The sequence below is a fragment of the Scylla paramamosain genome, unplaced genomic scaffold (assembly GCF_035594125.1).
Source record: "Scylla paramamosain isolate STU-SP2022 unplaced genomic scaffold, ASM3559412v1 Contig1, whole genome shotgun sequence".
Taxonomy (NCBI): domain Eukaryota; kingdom Metazoa; phylum Arthropoda; class Malacostraca; order Decapoda; family Portunidae; genus Scylla; species Scylla paramamosain.
The window spans coordinates 4740001-4762500 of NW_026973666.1; the positions used below are offsets into that span (position 1 = coordinate 4740001).

Sequence of the window (22500 nt, forward strand, 5' to 3'; positions counted from 1 at the left end):
GTGGTGTGTGTGTGTGTGTGTGTGTGTGTGTGTGTGGTGAGCAGGAATGTGTGTTAATCTATCTATCTAAACATTTATCTATCTGTGTGTGTGTGTGGTGAGCAGAATGTGTGTTAATCTATCTATCTAAACATTTATCTATCTGTGTGTGTGTGTGTGTGTGTGTGGTGACCAGAATGGCTGTCTATCTGTCTGTCCGTGACCCGCAGGAGACCGTGGGGCAGTGGAAGCTGGTGTTCTGGATCGCAGGCATTGTGTACCTGGTTGGCAACACTTTCTACATCATCTTCTTGTCAGGAGAGAGGCAGCCTTGGAACGATCTGCCAGGTGGGTGATCCTCTGTTCTTAAATTACATAGCAATTATATAACAAGTAATTAGTGAGGTTTTGGTCCAGAATTATATAGTTTGTGCCATTTGAATTACATAGATATTATATAACAATTAATTAGTGATGTTTTGCTTCAGAATTATATAGTTTGTGCCACTTGAATTACATAGCTATTATATAACAAGTAATTAATGATGTGTTGGTCCAGAAATATATAGTTTGTGCCACTTGAATTACATAGATATTATATAACAAGTAATTAGTGATGTTTTGGTCCAGAATTATATAGTTTGTGCCACTTGAATTACATAGCTATTATATAACAAGTAATTAGTGATGTTTTGCTTTAGAATTATATAGTTTGTGCCCATAAAACAAGTAATTAGTAGTGTTTTTCTCAGAATTACATAGCTAGCACCCACAAAACAAGTAATTACTAATGTTTTGCTCGAATTACATAGCTAGCACCCAAAAAACAAGTAATTAGTAATGTTTTTCTCAGAATTACATAGCTAGCACCCAAAAAACAAGTAATTAGTAGTGTTTTTCTCAGAATTACATAGCTAGCACCCAAAAAACAAGTAATTAGTAGTTTTTCTCAGAATTACATAGCTAGCACCCATAAAACAAGTAATTAGTAGTGTTTTTCTCAGAATTACATAGCTAGCACCCAAAAAACAAGTAATTAGCAGTGTTTTTCTCAGAATTACATAGCTAGCACCCACAAAACAAGTAATTACTAATGTTTTGCTCGAATTACATAGCTAGCACCTAAAAAACAACTAATTATTGATGTTTCGCTCCAGAATTACATAGTTTGCACCTATAAAACAAATAATTACTGCTATTTCGCTTTAGAATTACATATTTAGCAATCCACAGAAGCACTACATGATATTTTCCTTCACAATTACATATACGGTTCAGATATAGAGTGACAGGTGGCTGGACTCGGTAGTGGAGTTGTTAGGGGAAAGTCAACAGGGAACTTTGCAAGACTAGACAAACGTATGAAGATTGGTAAAACATGGAAACTGGCTGGCGTCTTTTATTGAGGCTCTTCCACGCGACCTCTGATGGCTTGCTAACCTAACCTAACCTAACCTAACCTAACCTAACCTAACCTAACTTTGCAAGACTAGACAAACGTATGAAGATTGGTAAAACGTGGAAACTGGCTGGCGTCTTTTATTGAGGCTCTTCCACACGACCTCTGATGGCTTGCTAACCTAACCTAACCTAACCTAACCTAACCTAACCTAACTTTGCAAGACTAGACAAACGTATGAAGATTGGTAAAACATGGAAACTGGCTGGCGTCTTTTATTGAGGCTCTTCCGCACGACCTCTGATGGCTTGCTAACCTAACCTAACCTAACCTAACCTAACCTAACCTAACCTAACTTTGCAAGACTAGACAAACGTATGAAGATTGGTAAAACATGGAAACTGGCTGGCGTCTTTTATTGAGGTTCTTCCACACGACCTCTGATGGCTTGCTAACCTAACCTAACCTAACCTAACCTAACCTAACCTAACTTTGCAAGACTAGACAAACGTATGAAGATTGGTAAAACGTGGAAACTGGCTGGCGTCTTTTATTGAGGCTCTTCCGCACGACCTCTGATGGCTTGCTAACCTAACCTAACCTAACCTAACCTAACCTAACCTAACTTTGCAAGACTAGACAAACGTATGAAGATTGGTAAAACATGGAAACTGGCTGGCGTCTTTTATTGAGGCTCTTCCACACGACCTCTGATGGCTTGCTAACCTAACCTAACCTAACCTAACCTAACCTAACCTAACCTAACCTAACTTTGCAAGACTAGACAAACGTATGAAGATTGGTAAAATGTGGAAACTGGCTGGCGTCTTTTATTGAGGCTCATCCACACGACCTCTGATGGCTTGCTAACCTAACCTAACCTAACCTAACCTAACCTAACTTTGCAAGACTAGACAAACGTATGAAGATTGGTAAAACATGGAAACTGGCTGGCGTCTTTTATTGAGGCTCTTCCACACGACCTCTGATGGCTTGCTTACTAACTGTTGTGTTTTTATAGCTTATACAATTAATTATATCCTTTAATCTGTGCTGTGCTGTGTTTGACGCTCTCTTGGCCCCACAGCACACAATAGCAGTGGTCTGGGGGCACCACAAGGAGCATATGGGACCTTCCTTGGCAGTGATGAGGTTGACACAGGCAGTGAGAGAAGCCAGGGAGCCGCCTCTCACCCCACCAAAGTCCCGGAGATATTCTGAGGTGCAGGAGTAGTAGTAGTGGTAGTAGTGGTAGTGGTGGTGGTGGTGGTGGTGGTAGGATGAGGACCAAAGATTTAAAAGTTGTGATTTTTTTAATTGAATTTTTATGCTAATCTATTTTATCCGTTTTTCTTTAATTTCTGTGTATTTATTGGTGTTCTTTTAGTGTGTGTGTGTGTGTGTGTCACCGAGCACGATTTAATATGATAGAAAAACAAAAGACAGCTGCTTCAATGATGGTGATGCAAGATAGCGAGTGGTGGGAACAGCATTGTGGGAGCGTTGTGGAGTGTGGTGGAAGTGAAAGTGAAGGCAGTGGAGTGTGGATAAGATAACAGGAGGGTGGTAACTGTCTATCTGTGTGTCTGTGTGTCTGTCTGCCTCCCTGTCTGTCTGTCTGTCTGTCTGTCTGTCTGTCTGTCTGTCTCCCTGTCTGTCTGTCTGTCTGTCTGCCTCCCTGTCCGTCTGTCTGTCCATCTCCCTGTCTGTCTGTCTGTCCGTCTGCCTGTCTGTCTGTCTGTCTGTCTGTCTGTCTTGCTAGTTTATTTTTTAATGTGTTGAAGTAATTAATGTTTGTCACTTTTTTATGGCTTGTAGAGGGAGAAAAATTATATACTGGTTATTTATTTATTTTTTTTTATTATTTAGCATTTATTTTTAGGTGTGTGTGTGTGTGTGTGTGTTGCCTTGTCTGAGCCGCCTTGCGTGGGATTGCCAGCCTGGTTTAGAGCTACTACTACTACTACTACTACTACTACTACTACTACTACTACTACTACTACTACTACTACTACTACTACTACTACTACTACTACTACTACTTTCCACCAGGGACTGACGGGACTGTGTGTGTGTGTGTGTGTGTGTGTGTGTGTGTGTGTGTGATGGGTCTGGGTCTTCTTAGTATAGAGATAGGTGGAATATTAAGAGAAATACGCATAATTTTATTGATCAACTAGTAGTAAATTAGAAAAAAAAGACATATTTTTCCTCGTGTTTCAATATATATATTCATACTTAATGGCGTTGTGAGAAAAGTCTATTTTTATTGATATTCGACTATTTTTATTGATATTCGACTAATTGTGTCCGGTAGAGAAAGCAAATGTACTTTTTATTCATCCTCTCGGTGCGCTTCCATTACGCGGATGCAGGCCAGAACGTTTGTTGGTTCCTCTTTACTAATAAACTTTTTTCTTCTTTCCTTTACCTCTGTCAATAAAGAAAGATATTTTTATGTATTTAATTTATTTTATTTTATCTATTTATTGCGCAGATCTGAAATTAATACGGGCGTTGTTTTACATAATTCAGCTTATATTTATGCGCTTTCTCTCTCTCTCTCTCTCTCTCTCTCTCTCTCTCTCTCTCTCTCTCTCTCTCTCTCTCTCTCTCTCTCTCTCTCTCTCTCTCTCTCTCTCTCTCTCTCTCTCTCTCTCTCTCATAAAACAAGACAATCTGATTATATAGGCTGTGATTTTATATGTAATTGTAAAACGAGGTGAGATTATAAGGCAAATAAACTTTTAATTAAAACTGATGTCATTTTTTATCAATCAACGTATTTTTAAGTATACCAGTTTTATTTATTTATTTATTTATTTATTTGTTATTTATTCATGTATTTTTCGTTTCTATCAATCTCTTCTTTTTCTTTTATTTTTTTTTTCTCGTTATCTTGTTTATCTTGTGGCTTCCGTGAGTTTTTTCTCTGTCTGTATGTATGTATGTATATATGTATGTATGTATGTGTTGTTTTTGTTGCTGTTGTTTATATTTCTCTCTTCCTTTTCTTTTTTTCTAGCTTCTTCTTCTTCTTCTTCTAGATCCTACTGTCCTCTCCCACCTCATCCTCCTCCTCTTCTTCTTCGCCTTCTAGCTGCTTCTACTCGTCCTAATCCTCTTCCTCTTCTTCTTCTTTTCAAGCTTCCTCCTCTTCTTCTTTTTCTATATCCTACTCTCCCCCTCCTCTTCTTCTTCTTCTTCTTCGCCTTCTAGCTGCTTCTACTCGTCCTCCTCCTCTTCCTCTTCTTCTTCTCCAGCTTCCTCTTCTTTCTTCTTCTTCTACCTAGCTCCTCTTTCTCCTCCTCTTCATCATCTTTATTATCTATCATTCACTATATATTCCTTGTCATCACCACCACCATCACCACATCACCTCCACCACCACCACAACCTGTCAGCTTATCACTCCCGTTATATCACACACACACACACACGCACACACACACACACGCGCGTCCCCCGTCACCCCGTTCAAGGCCAAGGCAGTAATATTCATGGCAATTTCCCACAGTAACAACCCCCTTTCTCTCCCTCCCTTCCTCCCCCCCATTGCACATTAGCAACCGAGCCAGCACGCCACGTTCACATCCCATCGCCCTGACTTCTACTTCCTTCTTATTTTTCTCATTCTAGATTATCTGGGGTTGATTTATGGTTTTCAAGTTATATTTTTGTTTGGTTTATATGTTCAAGTTTGTTTTGTTATTGTGGAAAGGTTCTTATCTTGAGTTTGTTTGTTTTTTTTGGTCACGTAGGGTTCACTGTTACTTGTTGTTAAGTGGTGGTGTGCGTGCTCAGTGGACTTATTTATGGCTGTTTTGCATACTCAGGGTTGGTTGCTATGAAATGAATGTTTAGTTTTGTAGTTTTCGTGTAAAATATAAATTGTGTGTGATCTAATGAAGTCGAAGTCAAAGCCGCAAAACGAGATTTGTACCCACCTTGATGCGTCCGATTCCTTTCACTTCCGGACATACATATAAAAAAACGTTTTATTAAATAACCCATAAGAATCCCCACATTTCAAGTACTTTACACCAGAAAATAACACTTAAATCAAAATTAATTATGACCAACCACTTAAACACACAATTACGTGATTAGATAAGACCACAACATGACTAATAAAAACCAAACACTAAGGAAAAAATCGCAAAAAACCTTACATTTACACACAACAAAAATAAATGATACAAAAAAAGTATATAAAATAATCTGATATTGAGATTTATGATAGCGATTTACGAAGCTTGAGTCACGAGAAGACAAATCGGACTCATGCCAGCTGTGGAAGGCGGCCGGGTGGAAGTGAAGCCGTGGATTGTGTACTTGGCGGGCGTGATGGGCGTGTTGGGCGTCGTGGTGAGCGTGGCCGTGGGCGTCTACCTCATCAGGAAGTACCGGGAGAGGAAATGGGGGAAATGCACCAGTAAAAGGCGTCTGGACGGAAAGGTAACAAGAGGCGGTGGGTCGTTACCGGGAACCATTAAAGACAAACCGGTATTTTAAGCTTGTTCCGAGATTACTACGCCTTGTCATGGCTTGTGGTGGTTTATGATTAGATATTAATTAGTTTCCTTTATTTTCTGGGTAGTTGCATTAAGGTAGTTAGAGGTGCGGGGTTGTTAAGGGGGGTCATTAAAGACAAACCGGTATTTTAAGCTTGTTCCGAGATTACTACGCCTTGTCATGGCTTGTGGTGGTTTATGATTAGATATTAATTAGTTTCCTTTATTTTCTGGGTAGTTGCATTAAGGTAGTTAGAGGTGCGGGGTTGTTAAGGGGGGTCATTGAAGACAAACCGGTATTTTAAGCTTGTTCCGAGATTACTACGCCTTGTCATGGCTTGTGGTGGTATATGATTAGATATTAATTAGTTTCCTTTATTTTCAGGGTAGTTATGATAAGATAATTAGCGATACAGGGTTGTTAAGAAGATATTTGTAATTGTCCAATATTTTCAGCTTGTTTTGTCTTAATTAGAGGTTATCACGGCTTCTACTGGTGATATTTTGTAGTTTAATTGTTTAGCTATCGTGTTTGGGTAGTGAGGTCAAGGTGATTAGAGGTACAAGGTTGTTAAGGAGGCAGTGTAATGTTATGCTTGTTCTTCACTAAGTAAATCTTGTCACAGTTCTATTGGTGATATTCTGTAGTTTAATTGTTTAGCTTTCTTGTTCGGGTAGTTAGGTCAAGGTGATTAGAGGTGCCTTGCCTAACCTAACCTAATCTAACCTAACATAAACGTAATCTAATCTAACCTAACCTAACCTAATCTAACCTAACCTAATCTAACCTAACCTAACCTAACCTAACCTAACTTAACCTAACCTTAACCTAACCTAATCTAACCTAACTTAACCTAACCTAACCTAACCTAACCTAACCTAACCTAACCTAATCTAACCTAACCTAACCTAACCTAACCTAACCTAACCTAACCTAACCTAACCTAACCTAACCTAACCTAACCTAACCTAACCTAACCTAACCTAACCTAACCTAACTTAACTTAACCTAACCTAACCTAAACTAACCTAACTTAACCTAACCTAACCTAACCTAACCTAATTTAATCAAACCTAACCTAACCTAACGTAATCTGCAGGTGGTGGTGGTGACAGGGGCCAACTCAGGTATCGGCAAGGAGGTGGCACGTGACCTGGCAAGCCGCGGTGCCCTGGTGGTGCTTGCCTGCAGGAACAAGGAGGCCGCACTGCAAGCCGTCAAGGAGATCAGAACTACTACTGGCGATGGGGAACTGGTGAGTGTTTGTGTGTGTGTGTGTGTGTGTGTGTGTGTGTGTGTGTGTGTGTGTTTTTGGGGGTTGGTTGGTAAATAAGGGTGTGTGTGTGTGTGTCTGTGTGTGTGTGTGTGTGTGTGTGTGTGTGTGTGTGTGTGTGTGTGTGTGTGTGTGTGAGTGAGTGAGAAATTTATGAAACAGAGAGAGAGAGAGAAACACCATCACAACCACTACCACCACCACAACCACTACCACCACCACCACAACCACTACCACCATCATCACAACCACTACCACCAGATTGTAATGGAGTTGGACCTGGGCGAACTCAGCTCCGTGCGTTCCTTCTCCACGTCACTTCTCGGCAAATTCAGCCACCTGGACATCTTAATCAACAATGCCGGGTTGTACGTGCCGCCGGGGGAGGAGGGGAGGACCAAGGACGGGTACGAGATACACTTTGGCGTAAACCATCTGGGTCACTTCCTCCTCACCCACCTGCTGCTGCCACGCCTTCAGGAGACACCAGGGGCTCGGTACGTGAGGTTAGGTTAGGTTAAGTTAGGTTAGGTAAGGTTTGGTAAAGTTAGGTTAGGTTAGGTAAGGTTTGGTAAAGTTAGGTTAAGTTAGGTTTGGTTAGGTTAGGTTAAGTTAGATAAGGTTAGGTTAGGTTAGGTTGGTTTAGGTTAAGTTAGGTGAGGTGAGGTTTGGTTAGTTAGGTTAGTAAGTTAGGTTTGGTTTGGTTAGGTTAGGTAAGGTTTGTTCAGGTTAGGTTTAGTTAGATTAAGTTAAGTTAGATTAGTTTAGGTTAGGTCGTCAAAAACACACATTTCTCTATATAATAACACACCTTAAACACACTTAAATACACTTTTCTTACACTTTACACCCTAAAATGACCTTTACCACACACTACCACACCCTAAACACACCCTAACAAGCTCCCCACACCCAACACAACCCTAACAGCCTTTCCCTTCATTCTACAAACACCTAAACTACCACTGCCACACATTCCACACACTTAACTACCCTCCCTTACTCCCCACGCACTCTGACGACCCTCCCCCCACTGCACAGGGTCGTCACGGTGGCCTCGTCGCTGTACAAGTCTGGGAAGATTGACCTGGAGGACCTGGAGTCGAAGAATGGCTATGACAAGAAGATGAGAAATGCTTTATATGCTAACTCGAAACTGGCTAATGTCTTGCACAGTCAGGAAATTGCAAGGCGTTCGGCTGGTATGTGTCTGTGTGTGTGTGTGTGTGTGTGTGTGTGTGTGTGTGTGTGTGTCATGTTTTATTTACAAACTTCTATGTTATCAGATTTCTTTCTTCCTGTCCTTGATTCCAGTGTTTGGCATGTTTTTTTTTTAATTATAATCTTTCATAATTTAATCCATCTGTGTGTGTGTGTGTGTGTGTGTGTGTGTGTGTGTGTGTGTGTGTGTTAATCTTCCCAGTGCTTGTACAACTTAAACTCCTTCACTGTTAAGGTAAATAAACATAACACAGCATCTATCTTTATAAACTTCTTCAATCTTCTATATTAATCTTTCCTCTGGTCGTAATGCTTTGACAATATAGCTTACAGTGCCAGAGTACATTGCCACCTCTACCCCTTCAGGCACTGGTTTGAGGGCCTTCGCGCTGTGCCCTGGCCTGGTGCACACTGGGCTCTTCAGATACTCGGCAAACAGTATTGGGCTTCTGCGTAAACTGCTCTTCGCTCCCGTCATGTACTTCTTCATGAGGAGCGCTTGGCAGGTGTGTGTGTGTGTGTGTGTGTGTGTGTACTTTCTTTGTTTTTTTTATGAAGGAAATGTGTGTTTGTGTATGTTTGTTTAAAGGATATATATATATTTGTGCTAAGTGTGGCATTACCGAGACACAGAAAAACATGAAAAAACAGACATACAAACACACAAACACACACTACCATTGCAACTCCACCTCACCTGCATTGCATCCACAGGGAGCCCAATCCGTCATCTACTGCGCGGTGTCGGAGGAGCTGGACGACAAGGAGTGGACTATGGTTGCCGACTGCAAGCCAACAGCCGTCACCAGCGTAGCCGAGGACCCTGAGACAGCCAGGCGTTTATGGGAGGTGTCCCTGGCCATGGTGGAGACTGGTATGGCAGGTGAGGCAGTGGCAGGGAGCAGTGAGGGGCAGGGGGGTGAGGTAACAGTGGAGGACTTGCTAGGGTTCGAAACGGTGACAAAATCTATGATCGAAGCTCCTGAAGGTGCTGAGTCAGATGTTGCAGAGACACAGGGGGAGGCTGAGGTGGTGACAGAGAGACTGGTGGATGTTGCAGAGACACAGGGGGAGGCTGAGGTGGTGACAGAGAGACTGGTGGATGTTGCAAGCTCCATTACGTCTACAGATGCAGGGGAGGTCAAGAAGGGTGTGGAAAAACTAGGTAATGCAGTAGAGAAAGCAACAGAGGAACTTACAGGGGAGGTTCAGAAGGTACTAGAACCCGTGGAACCGCAGAGGAAGGTCGAGAAGGTCACGGAGAGCCTTGTGGGTGCTGCAAGGTCCGTTGAAAAGGCTGCAGAAAGTATAGTGCCAGCAGCAGTCTCGGCCGAACCTGCGACATTGAAGTCCGCCAAGCCTTCCACTGAACCTACCCCCAAAAATGTGGAGAAGACCACAGAACCATCCAGGAAGATTGAAACTGCCCCAGAACCAGTCAGGAAGGTAGAAGCAGCCCCAGAACCACCCAAAACGATCCCAGAACCACCCAAAACAGTCTCGGAACCAGCCAAGAAGATAGAAGCAGTCCCAGAACCACCCAGAACCATCCCAGAACCACCCAAAACAGTCCCAGAACCAGCCAAGACAGTCCCAGAACCAGCCAAGAAGGTAGAAGCAGCCCCAGAACCACCCAAAACAGTCCCAGAACCAGCCAAGACAGTCCCAGAACCAGCCAAGAAGGTAGAAACAGCTCAGGAACCACCCAAAGCCATCCCGGGACCAGCCAAGAAGGTAGAAGCAGCCCCAGAACCACCCAAAACAGTCCCAGAACCAGCCAAGGCAGTCCCAGAACCACACAGAACCATCCCAGAACCATTCAGGAAGATAGATGCTGCCCCAGAACCATCCAAACCAGCCTCCGAACCTCCCAGACACCCTGAAAAAACTCCGGAATCACCCAGGAAGTTCGTACCGGCTGTAGAACCGACCAAACCGGTGCGCGAACCATCCAGAAAGTTCGAGGAGGTCCCAGGAACCACAGTAAGGTTCGAAAAGGGTCTTGAATCTGCTAAGGACACAGTAAAAGCTTCAGAACCGGTTAGAAAGTTCGATCAGGGGGTTTCAAAGGCAGTAGAACCACAGGGAGGGATAGAAAGGAAGACACATACCAGGAATACAGCGACAGGGGGTGTGGAAGGGCCAGCGGTCGCAAACAGGGGCGTGGAAGAGGAGGAGGAAGAAGAGGATGAGGGAATTGAGATAAGCAATAATAGTGAAATGAAGTTTAATAATAGCTTGCAAATTGAGGAGTCTGAGGAAGAGGAGGAGGAGGAGATGGATGAGGAAGAGGATAATGAAGAGGAGGAAGATGATGAAGAGGAGGAGGAGGAGGAAGATAGCGAAGAGGAAGAAGTAGCAATAGATGATAAAAAAGGATTAATCAAACAAACCCCAAAACGCCCTTTAAAATAAGTAAAACAAAAGGAAACAGGGAAAAAAAACGTAAAAAACAGGATTATTTTAACGAGACTCGCGCATCCCACGGCCCTCAGCATGCACACCAACGCACACCCGCTCACGCACACCACAAGCCATTAATAAACTGTCGTACCTCACCAAGCCTTTGCATCACTGACGAAAGGTGAATAGGTAAGTTTTAAATGCTATATCATTAAAGAGAAGAGTGTAGATAAATATTTACTCCTAATATTCTCCGCGTCGTTGAGAAAAGATGGTCAGGTGAAGGGCAGAAGCTAAAGACGTCAGGGGAGGCGACTTATTTAGAAACAAGACGCTATTTCGTATTGCTATTTCGTATTGCATTGTGGATAATATGTTAAGCTTTATAGACGCAAGAATTTTGAAGGTGGGGAAGTTTAGGCAGAAGAAACAGTTCCCTATGGCATTGTGGGTAATATATCTGATTATTAGGCTTTATAGACGCAAGAATTCTGATAGTAGGGATGGTTAGGCAGAAGAGTTTCCTGTGACACTGGGGTAACTTGCCTGAATATTACGCTTTATAGATGCAAGAATGTTCCTATTAATTACTAAGAACTGTAAAGGCTGCTTATGTAAAGTTTAGACAAGAAAAGCGGGAGTGATATTGTGTGTTACGATAATTATGCAAACCTTTTATAAATGCAAGAATATTCCCGTTTATCATTAAGATCTCAACAGTAAGGGAGCAGTGAAACAGAAGCATTGAAGTTTACGGAAAAATTCAACAGTGCAAGCTTAAGAAAGGCGTAGAAATAACAGGAAGCTAAACTTTTTATTGTCAGGAATGAATGAATAAACTAAACGAAACATGATTACGCTAAAGTTTGCTGTTTGTATACACCCACGTCATAAACAAAGGTAGAAATAATGAATGAGGTTGAATGATGAGTAATTAAATGAAATGAGGTTCAAATCGTTGCGTAAACTTGCACTGGTAAACAATTGGCAGGCAGTGTTAGTGAGGGTGTTGCTGTGGTAGTGTTTGAGTGTTGCAAAGGCTTGGTGGGGTTACGTAAGGTTTTCAGTGGTAAGGCGGGATAATTATTGGCTTTAGTATGTGTTGTAAGGAAGGCATTTTGGGTTTTGGTGTGTGAGAGAGAGGGAGAGGGAGCTGTAATCTGCCTCATTGGGAATTAATTTGTTTTTTTTCGGTGTTATTTATTTATTTATTTATTTATTTATTTTTCGATCTTTTTTTATTTTTGTTTTCTAATTTGCTTTATTTTTTCCGTCTTTTTTATAATTTTTATTTTTCCCCTTCAATATTCACTTCTTTTTTTTTTTCCTTTCTTTACTTTATTTATTTACTCGATACTGACCAAAAAAAAAAAAAAAAAAAAGGGTCATAATTTGCTGTTCTTGTTTCGAAAACCATAGTTGCCCCTAACATTATCAAGAGTCCCCGTTTTCTTTCATTACATTTCTTCCTGTTATGTTTGAAATGACGTAAATTATATTCATGATTACACCTATTACTTACAAACAATTATATCACCATTCTACTTAAAGGGATGTTAATTACACGTGCCCAGAAAATACAAATATATTCTTGAGTTTCCTTAATCATTGATAGATTCTAGATTTAAACAGCAGGGGAACCTATAAAGATATTGAAATTTTGAAGCCTATATGAAGCCTACAGTTTAAGCCTAAGACGCCCCCCCCCCACCATCCCAGCTTGTCCCCTTCCATCCCAGCCTCTCTAATCTCATCCCAGCATCTCTAATCCTATCCCAGCATCTCCTATCTCATCCCAGCCTCTCTAATCCTATCCCAGCATCTCTAATCTCATCCCAGCCTCTCTAATCCTATCCCAGCATCTCCTATCCCATCCCAGCCTCTCCTATCCCATCCCAGCCTCTCTAATCCTATCCCAGCATCTCTAATCCTATCCCAGCATTTCCTATCCCATCCCAGCCAGTCTAAGCCATTTTTCACCGTATCTAGTCACAACAGCGTCACAAGGGGAGGGAGTAAATAGCGTAATTAAATAAAGGTTGTTAAATTTTATGTACCGAGTTTGTGAAGGTATTGTGAAGCAAGATAATGAAGATAAGAGGACTTGCGGGTGTTTGTGGGGGAAATGGTGTGCGTGTTTAAGTAAATGGGGGGGTGATAATGATGTGAGGTGTAGAAGGGTTGGGGAGTGCTGAAGGGGTTAAAAAAAAGCAAAAAGGGGAATAGAGAAGAGATAGAATAGAAGTGTTTGGTAAAAGAGCAGGTGATGGGGAGTAATCTTTGTAAATGAATGAGAAAAGGAGGAATAAGAGACGAGAATAAAGGAGGAAATAGATAGATAGATAGAAAAGGAAGGTGAAGAAAGAAGAAGGAGAATAACATTAAGAAGTGAATGAGATGATGAATAGAAAAAAAAGACCCGATAAAAGAGGGAATAGATGAATAAGAAGAAAGATGGAATGAGAAAGTTTAAAATAGAAGAAAAGACGAAAGGAGAATATTGATGTAGAGACGCAAAATGAAATTAATTGTTATCTTCACTACTTCTGATCAAAATAAGGGGAAAAAAATAGATAAATAAGAAGAAAGAAAAAGAAGGTTAAGTTAGAGAAGATGAAGGAGAATAAAAGCAAAATAGAGATTAATTAGGTAAATCTTATTATCATTACTTTGATGAAAATAAAGGAAAAAATGAATAAATAAGAAAGAAAGAAGATGAAGAATAAAAAACAACATAGAGACTAATTAAATGTTATTGTTATCATTATTTAGATCAAAATAAAGGAAAAAAAATAGATAAATAAGACGAAAGATAGAAAAAGATTATGATAGAGAAGATGAAGGAGAATAAAAATAACGTAGACATTAATTAAGCCTAGTTAGGTAAATGTTATCATCACTACGTAGATCAAAATAAAGGGAAAAAAAATAGATTAAAAAGAAGATAAAAATATAAAAAAAAAGATAAAAAAAAATATATAGAAAAAGAAGACGAAGAAAAATAAAAGCAACAGAATAATTTAGCCTAGTTACATAAATACTAATAGGAAGGTAGATAGAGAAATAAAGAGACGATAGACAGAAAGAAATGACGAACGGGTAATGAAGAAACAGGTTAAAAAAAACATCAATAAAGCAAAAAAATGAAAGATAATAGAAAAAAAGGAGACGATAAAGGGAAAAATGAAGAAATAGACGTTAAAAATACCAACAAAGCCAGAATGAAGCCTAGTTACGTTAATTGGTAATGTTAAAACTGCTATGCCTTATCTACGGTTTCATTAACTAATATAATCCTGTTTAGTCATGTAAAGAAATGTACATAGAGAGATGCTTGCAGTATAATACAATATATTTTTAAACGCACACAAACATACATACATACATACATACATCTATATATATATGCGTAAGATATTTAATTGTTGTTATTTAGATTTGAAATTTTGTACGGTTATTTATTTGTTTGTTTTATTTATTTATTTTTTATTTTATTTTCGTAGAAGTGTGATTTGTTTTCTCTCTCTCTCTCTCTCTCTCTCTCTCTCTCTCTCTCTCTCTCTCTCTCTCTCTCTCTCTCTCTCTCTCTCTTTTATTTATCTTATTTATCTATTCATTTATTTATTTTTATTTTTTGTTTTACTATTGTGTTCCTTAGTGTTCCTTCTTGACAGTATTAGTCACACACACACACACACACACACACACACACACACACGTTGTTAATCCCAGTGTTGACTTTCTGGTAAAACAAATGAATACTTTTGCCAATAAAATAATGCTTTATATTGTGTTCTTGTTCTTTCTTACTCTTGAGAGAGAGAGAGAGAGAGAGAGAGAGAGAGAGAGAGAGAGAGAGAGAGAGAGAGAGAGAGAGAGAGAGAGAGTTTTGAATTGCGCCTCAAGAACAGTGTAGATGAACAAGAGGAGCAAGAACAAGATAAATTTTAAGAAGAAGAAGAAGAAGAAGTGAGAAGAACAAGAGGTAAGAGAAATGTTAAGATTTTTTAGAGGAAGAAATAGTGAAGATGATTTTAGTGATCTTGTGCGTGTAGGGATTAAAGTACGATAATGCGCGCGCACACACGCACACACACACACACATACACACAGTCAAGGTAAAATATTCGTATCATAAATTATAACCCACACAGTCTATTTATTCGTAAAGTAAGACATTATTACGTAAACGAAGCAAATTTAACGTAACTAACAATACAATAAAGGTTTTTTTTTTTAATAATTCAAACATCAATTTTCTTTGTGAATGAAAATTTATTGTATATCATGTTTTATCATTCATTCATACAATTTCGAAACTGGCAGGGAGTTATTAAATGCAGAATGTGTGTGTGTGTGTGTGTGTGTGTGTGTGTGTGTGTGTAGAATAGAAATGCACAGATGACAATGTAAATAAACCAGCCATGCAAGAGACTAAGTGTGTGTGTGTGTGTGTGTGTGTGTGTGTGTGTGTGTGTGTGTGTGCGTGCGTGTGTGTCAAAAGCAACTGGCAAAAATAACAATCTTTACACTAAATTTTTCAACGTAGCAATCAATTAAATACAAGAACGAAGAACATTTTTTTTACAATCATTTATTTTCCCAAGTTGACGTTATAAGCTTCAACTTGAGAACCTGCCCTTCTTACCTCACCCAGGGTCACAGCAGCGGCACAGTGGACATGACACCCTCCCCCTGGCACTCTGAGTCACCCTAGCACCCCCCTACACACCCCACACCCTCCACTCATCACTTTAACCCACTTTTTTGAGTTTAGTTAATATATATTTGAATAATTTTGTTGTTGTTTTGGTTCAGGCTTAATCAAATTGTATTTTTTTTGTTTTTTTTTGGTTTTGTCTCTTATTTTGGGGTTCCAGTGAATGTTCTTAAGGGTTTTCAAGGCTGTAGTGGAAGATATAGTGGTGAATGAATGGGATGTCTCAATAGTGGAGGTGGTGGTGGTGTGGATGTGGGTGCCAGGTGGAAACAGACAGGTGTGTTTTGTACAGGGAGTAAAACTAGCCCTTGTTTTGTGATGTTAAGCTGTAACACCTTTCTGAAGTACAAGGTTTAATATCAAGAGTACAGTAATAATATTGTAGATACAGTGAGGGCGCCATCCACCGTGCTGCCGCCATAAACCTGAGTGCACAATATTTTAATCCAATAACTGAACACTCCATTGATATCTAAACATTTATAATGATGGCACACCTTTTCATTACAGGTTTAATCAACTTTCATTATATCTATTCTACCACACGCTGGGCACTCACCTCCCCCCACCCCTGCCTCTCACCTCCCCCCCCACGCTGCCTCTGTCACCCCCACCCACGCTGCCCCGACCAGTGCTATGCTATACTCTTATAACCTTCTTAACTTAGTCTTCTTTATGCTAGTGGACGGGTTGGTGCTGGGTGTTCTCTCTCTCTCTCTCTCTCTCTCTCTCTCTCTCTCTCTCTCTCTCTCTCTCTCTCTCTCTCTCTCTCTCTCTCGCCATAGCCTCTGTGGCCTCTCTTTGGTTAAGAGTAAGACACATTGTTGTTTTTGTTGATGTTTTTTTAAGTTTGTTTGTTTTTTTAAGTATTTTTTGTGCTTTCTCTCTCTCTCTCTCTCTCTCTCTCTCTCTCTCTCTCTCTCTCTCTCTCTCTCTCTCTCTCTCTCTCTCTCTCTCTCTCTCTCTCTCTCTCTCTCTCTCTCTCTCTCTCTCTCTCTCTTTCGCTCGGTCAGTTGTTCTCTCTCTCTCTCTCTCTCTCTCTCTCTCTCTCTCTCTCTCTCTCTCTCTCTCTCTCTCTCTCTCTCTCAAGCACACGCACATTCACCACCACTACCACTACAACTAACTACTACTACTACTACTACTACTACTACTACTACTACTACTACTACTGCTACTACTACTGTCACAACTACTACTACAACTAAAACAACAACAACAATTACTACTACTAATACTACACAAAACAAACACCACACACACTAATTCTCTCTCTCGCTCTCTCTCTCTCTCTCACATAACGATATAATCCTTGTACGCCTTCATACTCTTGAGTCCCTTCTTCAGTTGCTTGACTAGGTCTATGGGTTGGACAAGTATAGAGATATCGCGTCCCACAGCATTCAGGCGGTCTGCTATTTCCATGTGCTGCGGGGGAGGGGAGAGAGGAGCGTGAGACGGTGACGGAAACAGAGAGAGAAAGAGAGAGAGAGTTAATTGACAAAGAGGGAGAGAATGGTGAGAGAAAAACTGGGGGTGGTCAATTAGGGACTTTGAGAATGTAAACTGATCAAAAAATAAATAAAAACATCATTTACTAGTAGTTAAGGAAAGGCGGAGCGTGAGGCGGTGACGGAAACGGGGAGAGAGAGAGAAAGAGAGAGAGTTAATTGACAAAGAGGGAGAGAATGGTGAGAGAAAAACTGGGAGTGGTCAATTAGGGACTATGAGAATGTAAACTGATCAAAAAATAAATAAAAACATCATTTAGTTAAGGAAAGGCGGAGGGTGGCAGTCCGCGGGCCGTCCACACGAGCGGCTTGGCCCGTTCCTCACGAGGGTAACCAAGCCACTGGTGCGTAGGCAGGGAAAAGGACAAATTTAACTCTCTTACCTTGAAAAAGAGGTTGAGGGGGCGGTGGTTTATCTCCGTCAGCACCCAAGAGCACATGGAGAGAGAGTCTACCGTTTGAGCCTTCGGGGGCACGCCATGTAGACAAGCCAGTCCGCCAGGCACGATCTGATTGGTGCGGAAGATTAGGCTAGTCGGGTTCCCATTGGCTGCGTTATATGGCAATGCAACACAGTGGACTAGAGCATTTATGAAGAAAAAATGTAGATAATTAAAAAACAATGGAGAATGGAAGGTGTGGGTGAGAGAAAATAGGGATAATTATTGATAGAGAGGGAAAACTGGTGTAGCCTAAATGAACGGGCCTAACCTCTTTAATTTCCGCGGAGTTTCCCTCCCTGATCACCCCCAGCGGCTGCCCCTCCGTCTCTCTCTTCAGGGCGAATACTTTGCCGTGGGGAACCCGCCGAATGATAAACTCAATCTGCGGAAAAAAAGGGAAAAAAGGGGGAAAAAATTGAGTTTGTAGTAGTTATATAGGGTAAAATTGTACTATTATTATTATTATTATTATTATTACTATTATTATTGCTATTTTTTGTGAGTATTTATTTGCTTGGTAGAATTTTCGTTAGTGCCTTAAGTTATATAATGAAAGTCGTTATTATTTTAGGCTCGTATCATTTGTACTGGATTGTTATATGTATTGTTATATTAATAAAAAAAAATATCATGAATAAATAATTTTAAACCCGGATCAATATTATCACACCTAAAGCACAAAAACACTTCCCTTTCAAACACTCGACCTTTCGTAATCAAAAAAATGAAAAAAAAAAAATAGGCTAATCTCTTTTTTAAGCGCCGCCACTTAAAGAAAACAATTAAGTCGATAAATTATATAAAAAAAATAAATAATAAATAAAGTTAGCAACAGTACCCGCCCTAGAAAAAATAGATAAATAAATAAATAAACGTTTTTTTCTAGGCTCGTATCCCTCCCGTCTTGGCGTCACGCTGAGTTGACCCACGCTAGATATCTAACCCAATATTAGCGTTTTGTGACCTCGTGTGACCTTAAATACTTCATGTACGTAAACAGAAAACTAACGGGTGATAATATGGAGTCCTCCTAGTGCCAGGGAACCACAGGGAGGGAGAATTAAGTGAGTATTTGTGATTTTTAATGTAATTTTACGACAGGTGTGGCTGGCTGGCTGTGATTGGCTGGCAGAATTAGTGAAAAAAAGGATTATTTTGATTATTTTCGTTTTGTTATATTTATCTTCACGGGAAAGTTATGTATTAATGAATGTTTGCTGAGAGAGAGAGAGAGAGAGAGAGAGAGAGAGAGAGAGAGAGAGAGAGAATTTTTTTTTCAAGATTTTTCATTTTCTTATTTTTGTTTATAATACTACGCTCTCTCTCTCTCTCTCTCTCTCTCTCTCTCTCTCTCTCTCTCTCTCTCTCTCTCTCTCTCTCTCTCTCACACACACAAAAAATTTTGATATATATATTTTCAACCACCCCCTCTCTCTCTCTCTCTCTCTCTCTCTCTCTCTCTCTCTCTCTCTCTCTCTCTCTCTCTCTCTCTCTCTCTCTTACCATAGCACTAGGTTCATTCTTAATAATAGTGTTGACCTCTGCTGCATTGGTGACCTGCACTCCACATACGCTGACCAGTTTATCGCCTATGTGGAAGGTATTGTGGAGGTACGGATGCTCTCTTTGCTTCCACCCCGCCACGTACACCTGGGGGGAGATGGGGGGGTGAGGTGGGTGGAGGGATGGGTGGATGGTTTAACTGGTGGATGAATAGTGATTAATATATGGATAGATAAATAGATAGATAGGTGGATGAACTGATAGATAAATATATACTTGGTTAGCTAATCACACACACACACACACACACACATAGAGAACCCACATTGTCACAGCCTTCAATTCACCTGTTCTATACCACATCAAACACACACACACACACACACACATACACAACACTTACATGATCAAACACATTCACAAACGCTACAGTGTTACAGCAGTCCTTCTTCCGCAGCGTGAGTCGGACTCCCGCTTGGTGTGCGATCTCTCTCTGGAGTCTTATAACTTGTTGTTCTCTTAAACTCATCAATCTTCCATCTTGTCCAACCTGGTACTGGCTCTGCTGCTGCTGTTGTCCTTGTGTGCTTCCTCCTCCTCCTCCTCCTCCTCCTCCTCCTCCTGCTCCTCCGCCTCCCGCCTCCGCCTCCGCCGCTTCCTCCTCCGCTGCCGCCTCCTGTTGCGCCTCCCTGTTGGGTTATGTTAAGTTTGAGTGTGTATTTAGGGATAGACAGATTGATGAAAGATTGAGGGTACTGGTTAACTCTTGCATTAGGGAGGTGGACAGAATAGTGGTGAAAGACTGAGAATACTGGTTAACTCTTGCATTAGGGAGGTGGACAGAATAGTGGCAAAAGACTGAGAATACTGGTTAACTCTTGCATTAGGGAGGTGGACAGAATAGTGGCGAAAGACTGAGAATACTGGTTAACTCTTGCATTAGGGAGGTGGACAGAATAGTGGCGAAAGACTGAGAATACTGGTTAACTCTTGCATTAGGAAACAGCTTAGCCTTACCTGATGTGGCCGCGGCGTGATAGCTGGACCCACAGAGGCAGCACGGCGAGCATTTTCCCTCCTACCAGACCTTCTATGCTCTGACCGACGCCTGAGCAGCCCTGTCTGTGGTGCTTGCGGGGCTGTAGGAGGTACATCACTGGTGGCAAGGAAAAGTGGCTCATATGAACTCTCATCCATACCGCTCCACCCTACTGCTCCACCGTATCCAGCCCCATATCCACTCCCCCTCTGCCCTGGTGGTATAGGTGGACGACCAACGCCACCACCACCACCAGCACCTAGCGAATTTCCAACACCAATTCGTAAATGAAAGGTGTTTGGTTCCGCAGGGTACAAGTCCACTGGTGTTTCTTGCTCTCCCAATGGTGTGTCTGGGGTGTGTGGGGTGACTGGTGTGTGGGGCGCCCCGTACAGCTGTGAGGACGCCATACTCCCGCTGGACTCCAATGCGGCGCCCACTGTGTCAAAGTTGAATACGGATGTTGTTGGAGATGGGACGCTGATGACTGTCACGTGCTGCTGCTGCTGCTGCTGTTGTTGTTGTTGTTGTTGTTGTTGTTGTTGTTGTTGTTGTTGTTGTTGTTGTTGTTGGTCGCGTGGTGCAGCCTGTGGGTTGAGGTCAGGTCAGGTTAGGTCATCTACTACTACTACTACTACTACATCTTATAATATCTTCCTCTTACTACTACTACTACTACTACTACTACTACCACTTCCGTCACACACACACACACACATACACACACACGCGCACACACACTCACCTGGGGGCCTGGAGGTGAGCGCAGATAGGTGAGGGAACCCTGTGCTGCTGGCTGGGGTGGTTGGGGAGCTGGGTAACGAGGCACGGAACGAGGACCTCCTGTTGCCAAGTAGTTAGGTAGTTAGGTAGGTAGGTTAGGTTACATAAATAAATAAGTAAATAAATAAATAATAAATAAATAAATAAAATGATAGTTATTCTAGTGTGTTATTAAATAAGAAAATTGTGAACGTTTTTTTATGGTATTAGGTTAGGTCAGGTAGGGTTACGTAAGGTCAGGTCAGGTTAAAGATCATGTTACATAAGATTAAGTGAGGTACGTAAAGTTAGGTCATTCAGGTCAGGTGAAGTTAAAGGTCAGGTCACAATATTGAGGTCACGTAACGTCAGGTCAAGTTACGTAAGGTCAAGTCAGGTTAAAGATCAGGTCACAAAATTAAGTGAGGTTACGTAGAGTCAGGTCAAGTTACGTAAGGTCAGGTCAGATTAAAAGGTCAGGTCACAATATTGAGGTCACGTAAAGAGAGGTCAAGTTACGTAAGGTCAGGTCAGGTTAAAGGTCACACAAAATCACGTTAGGTTAGAACATGAGGTGAAATTAGACGAGATTACGTGAAGTCAGGTCAGATCACGTAACTTAAATAAGGTCACTTAAAGCCAGATCAAATTACGTGAGGTCAGAGGTTAAAGGTCAGAGGTTAAAGATGACATACCTGTTGAGGGGTGGGTAGTCTGGCCTTACGTAGGTCACCACGGAGGAGGGGGATAGTGTTGGGGTCAGATGAATGACCAGAGGACACAGAATTGAGGCTGTGCAGAGAGGACAAGGCTGGAAGGGTGATGCTGGCTGCGGGACTTACCCCCAGCCGTAGTGAGTGAAGGCTGGCTACCTCCTCTGTGGGGGGGAGGGGCAGGAAGGGGTGGACAGGGGTAGGGGGTGTATGGGAATGAGGGTAGGGTAATGGAAGACAGAAGAGAGGGTTGTGTGGGAGAGGTGAGAGGGAATGGGGGGGGTTTCGGGTGTTGTGGGAGATGGGGGGAGAGAATGGTATGTATTTGGGTTTTTTTTTTCTCTCTCTCTCTCTCTCTCTCTCTCTCTCTCTCTCTCTCTCTCTCTCTCTCTCTCTCTCTCTCTCTCTAATGATTTCTTTCTTTTCCTTCTTTTAAATTCTATCTCTTTATTCTCTAAGCAAATTATCCTCTCTCTCTCGCTCTCTCTCTCTCTCTCTCTCTCTCTCTCTCTCTCTCTCTCTCTCTCTCTCTCTCTCTCTCTCTCTCTCACCTCTGAACTCCATGGCGTGGGGGGGAACTGAAAGGCGGTGGGGGTAGGGGGCAGGGGGCTGGCAGGGTTACGCAGCATGGGGGAGCGTAACCCACCCTCGGGTTCCCTGCTGTAGAGGTTGTCCTTCGGGGTCAGCACTCCTAGCTCCCTCAGGCGGCTCCGAAGGGCGTCTATCCACTCAAGCATCTGTTCCCTGGTGGAGGAGGCGTCGGGGTCAGGTGGAGTGAGGTTAGGTTAGGTTAGGTTAGGTAGTGGGGAGGTTAGGTTAGGTTAGGTTAGGTTAGGTTACGTTAGGTTAGGTTAGGTTAGGTTACGTTAGGTTAGGTTAGGTTAGGTTACGTTAGGTTAGGTTAGGTTAGGTTACGTTAGGTTAGGTTAGGTTAGGTTAGGTTACGTTAGGTTAGGTTACGTTAGGTTAGGTTAGGTTAGGTTACGTTAGGTTAGGTTAGGTTAGGTTACGTTAGGTTA

The 22500-nt window shown here is 41.6% G+C and overlaps 3 protein-coding genes and 1 long non-coding RNA gene across 7 annotated transcripts in view; 2 read left to right on the forward strand and 2 right to left on the reverse strand.

Moving 5' to 3' along the window:
• Nucleotides 1-4012, forward strand: part of LOC135095720 (putative inorganic phosphate cotransporter) — a 14853-nt gene extending 10841 nt beyond the window's left edge. For all 3 annotated transcript variants that reach the window (XM_063996748.1, XM_063996749.1, XM_063996747.1), the window contains exons 11-12: nucleotides 210-327; nucleotides 2466-4012. In XM_063996748.1, coding sequence (XP_063852818.1) covers nucleotides 210-327; nucleotides 2466-2599 — 252 coding nt within the window. In that variant the 3' untranslated portion in view covers nucleotides 2600-4012. The remainder of the gene's footprint in view (nucleotides 1-209; nucleotides 328-2465) is intronic.
• On the reverse strand, nucleotides 2046-2328 carry LOC135095721 (uncharacterized). The gene is made up of 2 exons (XR_010264477.1): nucleotides 2130-2328; nucleotides 2046-2099 (listed from the first exon to the last, which is right to left on the reverse strand). It is a non-coding gene; the product is annotated as an uncharacterized LOC135095721 (long non-coding RNA).
• A 1630-nt stretch (nucleotides 4013-5642) lies between the features above and the next one.
• LOC135095719 (neurofilament heavy polypeptide-like) lies at nucleotides 5643-13954 on the forward strand. 2 transcript variants are annotated; one of them, XM_063996746.1, is made up of 7 exons: nucleotides 5643-5836; nucleotides 6993-7148; nucleotides 7428-7663; nucleotides 8208-8368; nucleotides 8754-8893; nucleotides 9102-9416; nucleotides 9468-13954. In XM_063996746.1, the coding sequence occupies exons 1-7, from the start codon at nucleotides 5663-5665 to the stop codon at nucleotides 10800-10802; spliced, it is 2517 nt and encodes an 838-aa protein (XP_063852816.1). In that variant the 5' UTR covers nucleotides 5643-5662; the 3' UTR covers nucleotides 10803-13954. The 2 variants fall into 2 exon arrangements, with proteins under 2 accessions (XP_063852816.1, XP_063852815.1); XM_063996745.1 differs by having other exon boundaries at nucleotides 9102-13954.
• Nucleotides 13955-16413: 2459 nt separating this feature from the next.
• LOC135095710 (uncharacterized) overlaps nucleotides 16414-22500 on the reverse strand; it is an 11922-nt gene continuing 5835 nt past the window's right edge. Inside the window, exons 5-14 of the mRNA XM_063996722.1 lie at nucleotides 22033-22225; nucleotides 21464-21597; nucleotides 20752-20849; nucleotides 20282-20445; nucleotides 19985-20175; nucleotides 19371-19656; nucleotides 18968-19114; nucleotides 17733-17846; nucleotides 17405-17530; nucleotides 16414-16938 (exon numbers count right to left, since the gene is read on the reverse strand). Coding sequence (XP_063852792.1) covers nucleotides 16804-16938; nucleotides 17405-17530; nucleotides 17733-17846; nucleotides 18968-19114; nucleotides 19371-19656; nucleotides 19985-20175; nucleotides 20282-20445; nucleotides 20752-20849; nucleotides 21464-21597; nucleotides 22033-22225 — 1588 coding nt within the window. The 3' untranslated portion in view covers nucleotides 16414-16803. The remainder of the gene's footprint in view (nucleotides 16939-17404; nucleotides 17531-17732; nucleotides 17847-18967; nucleotides 19115-19370; nucleotides 19657-19984; nucleotides 20176-20281; nucleotides 20446-20751; nucleotides 20850-21463; nucleotides 21598-22032; nucleotides 22226-22500) is intronic.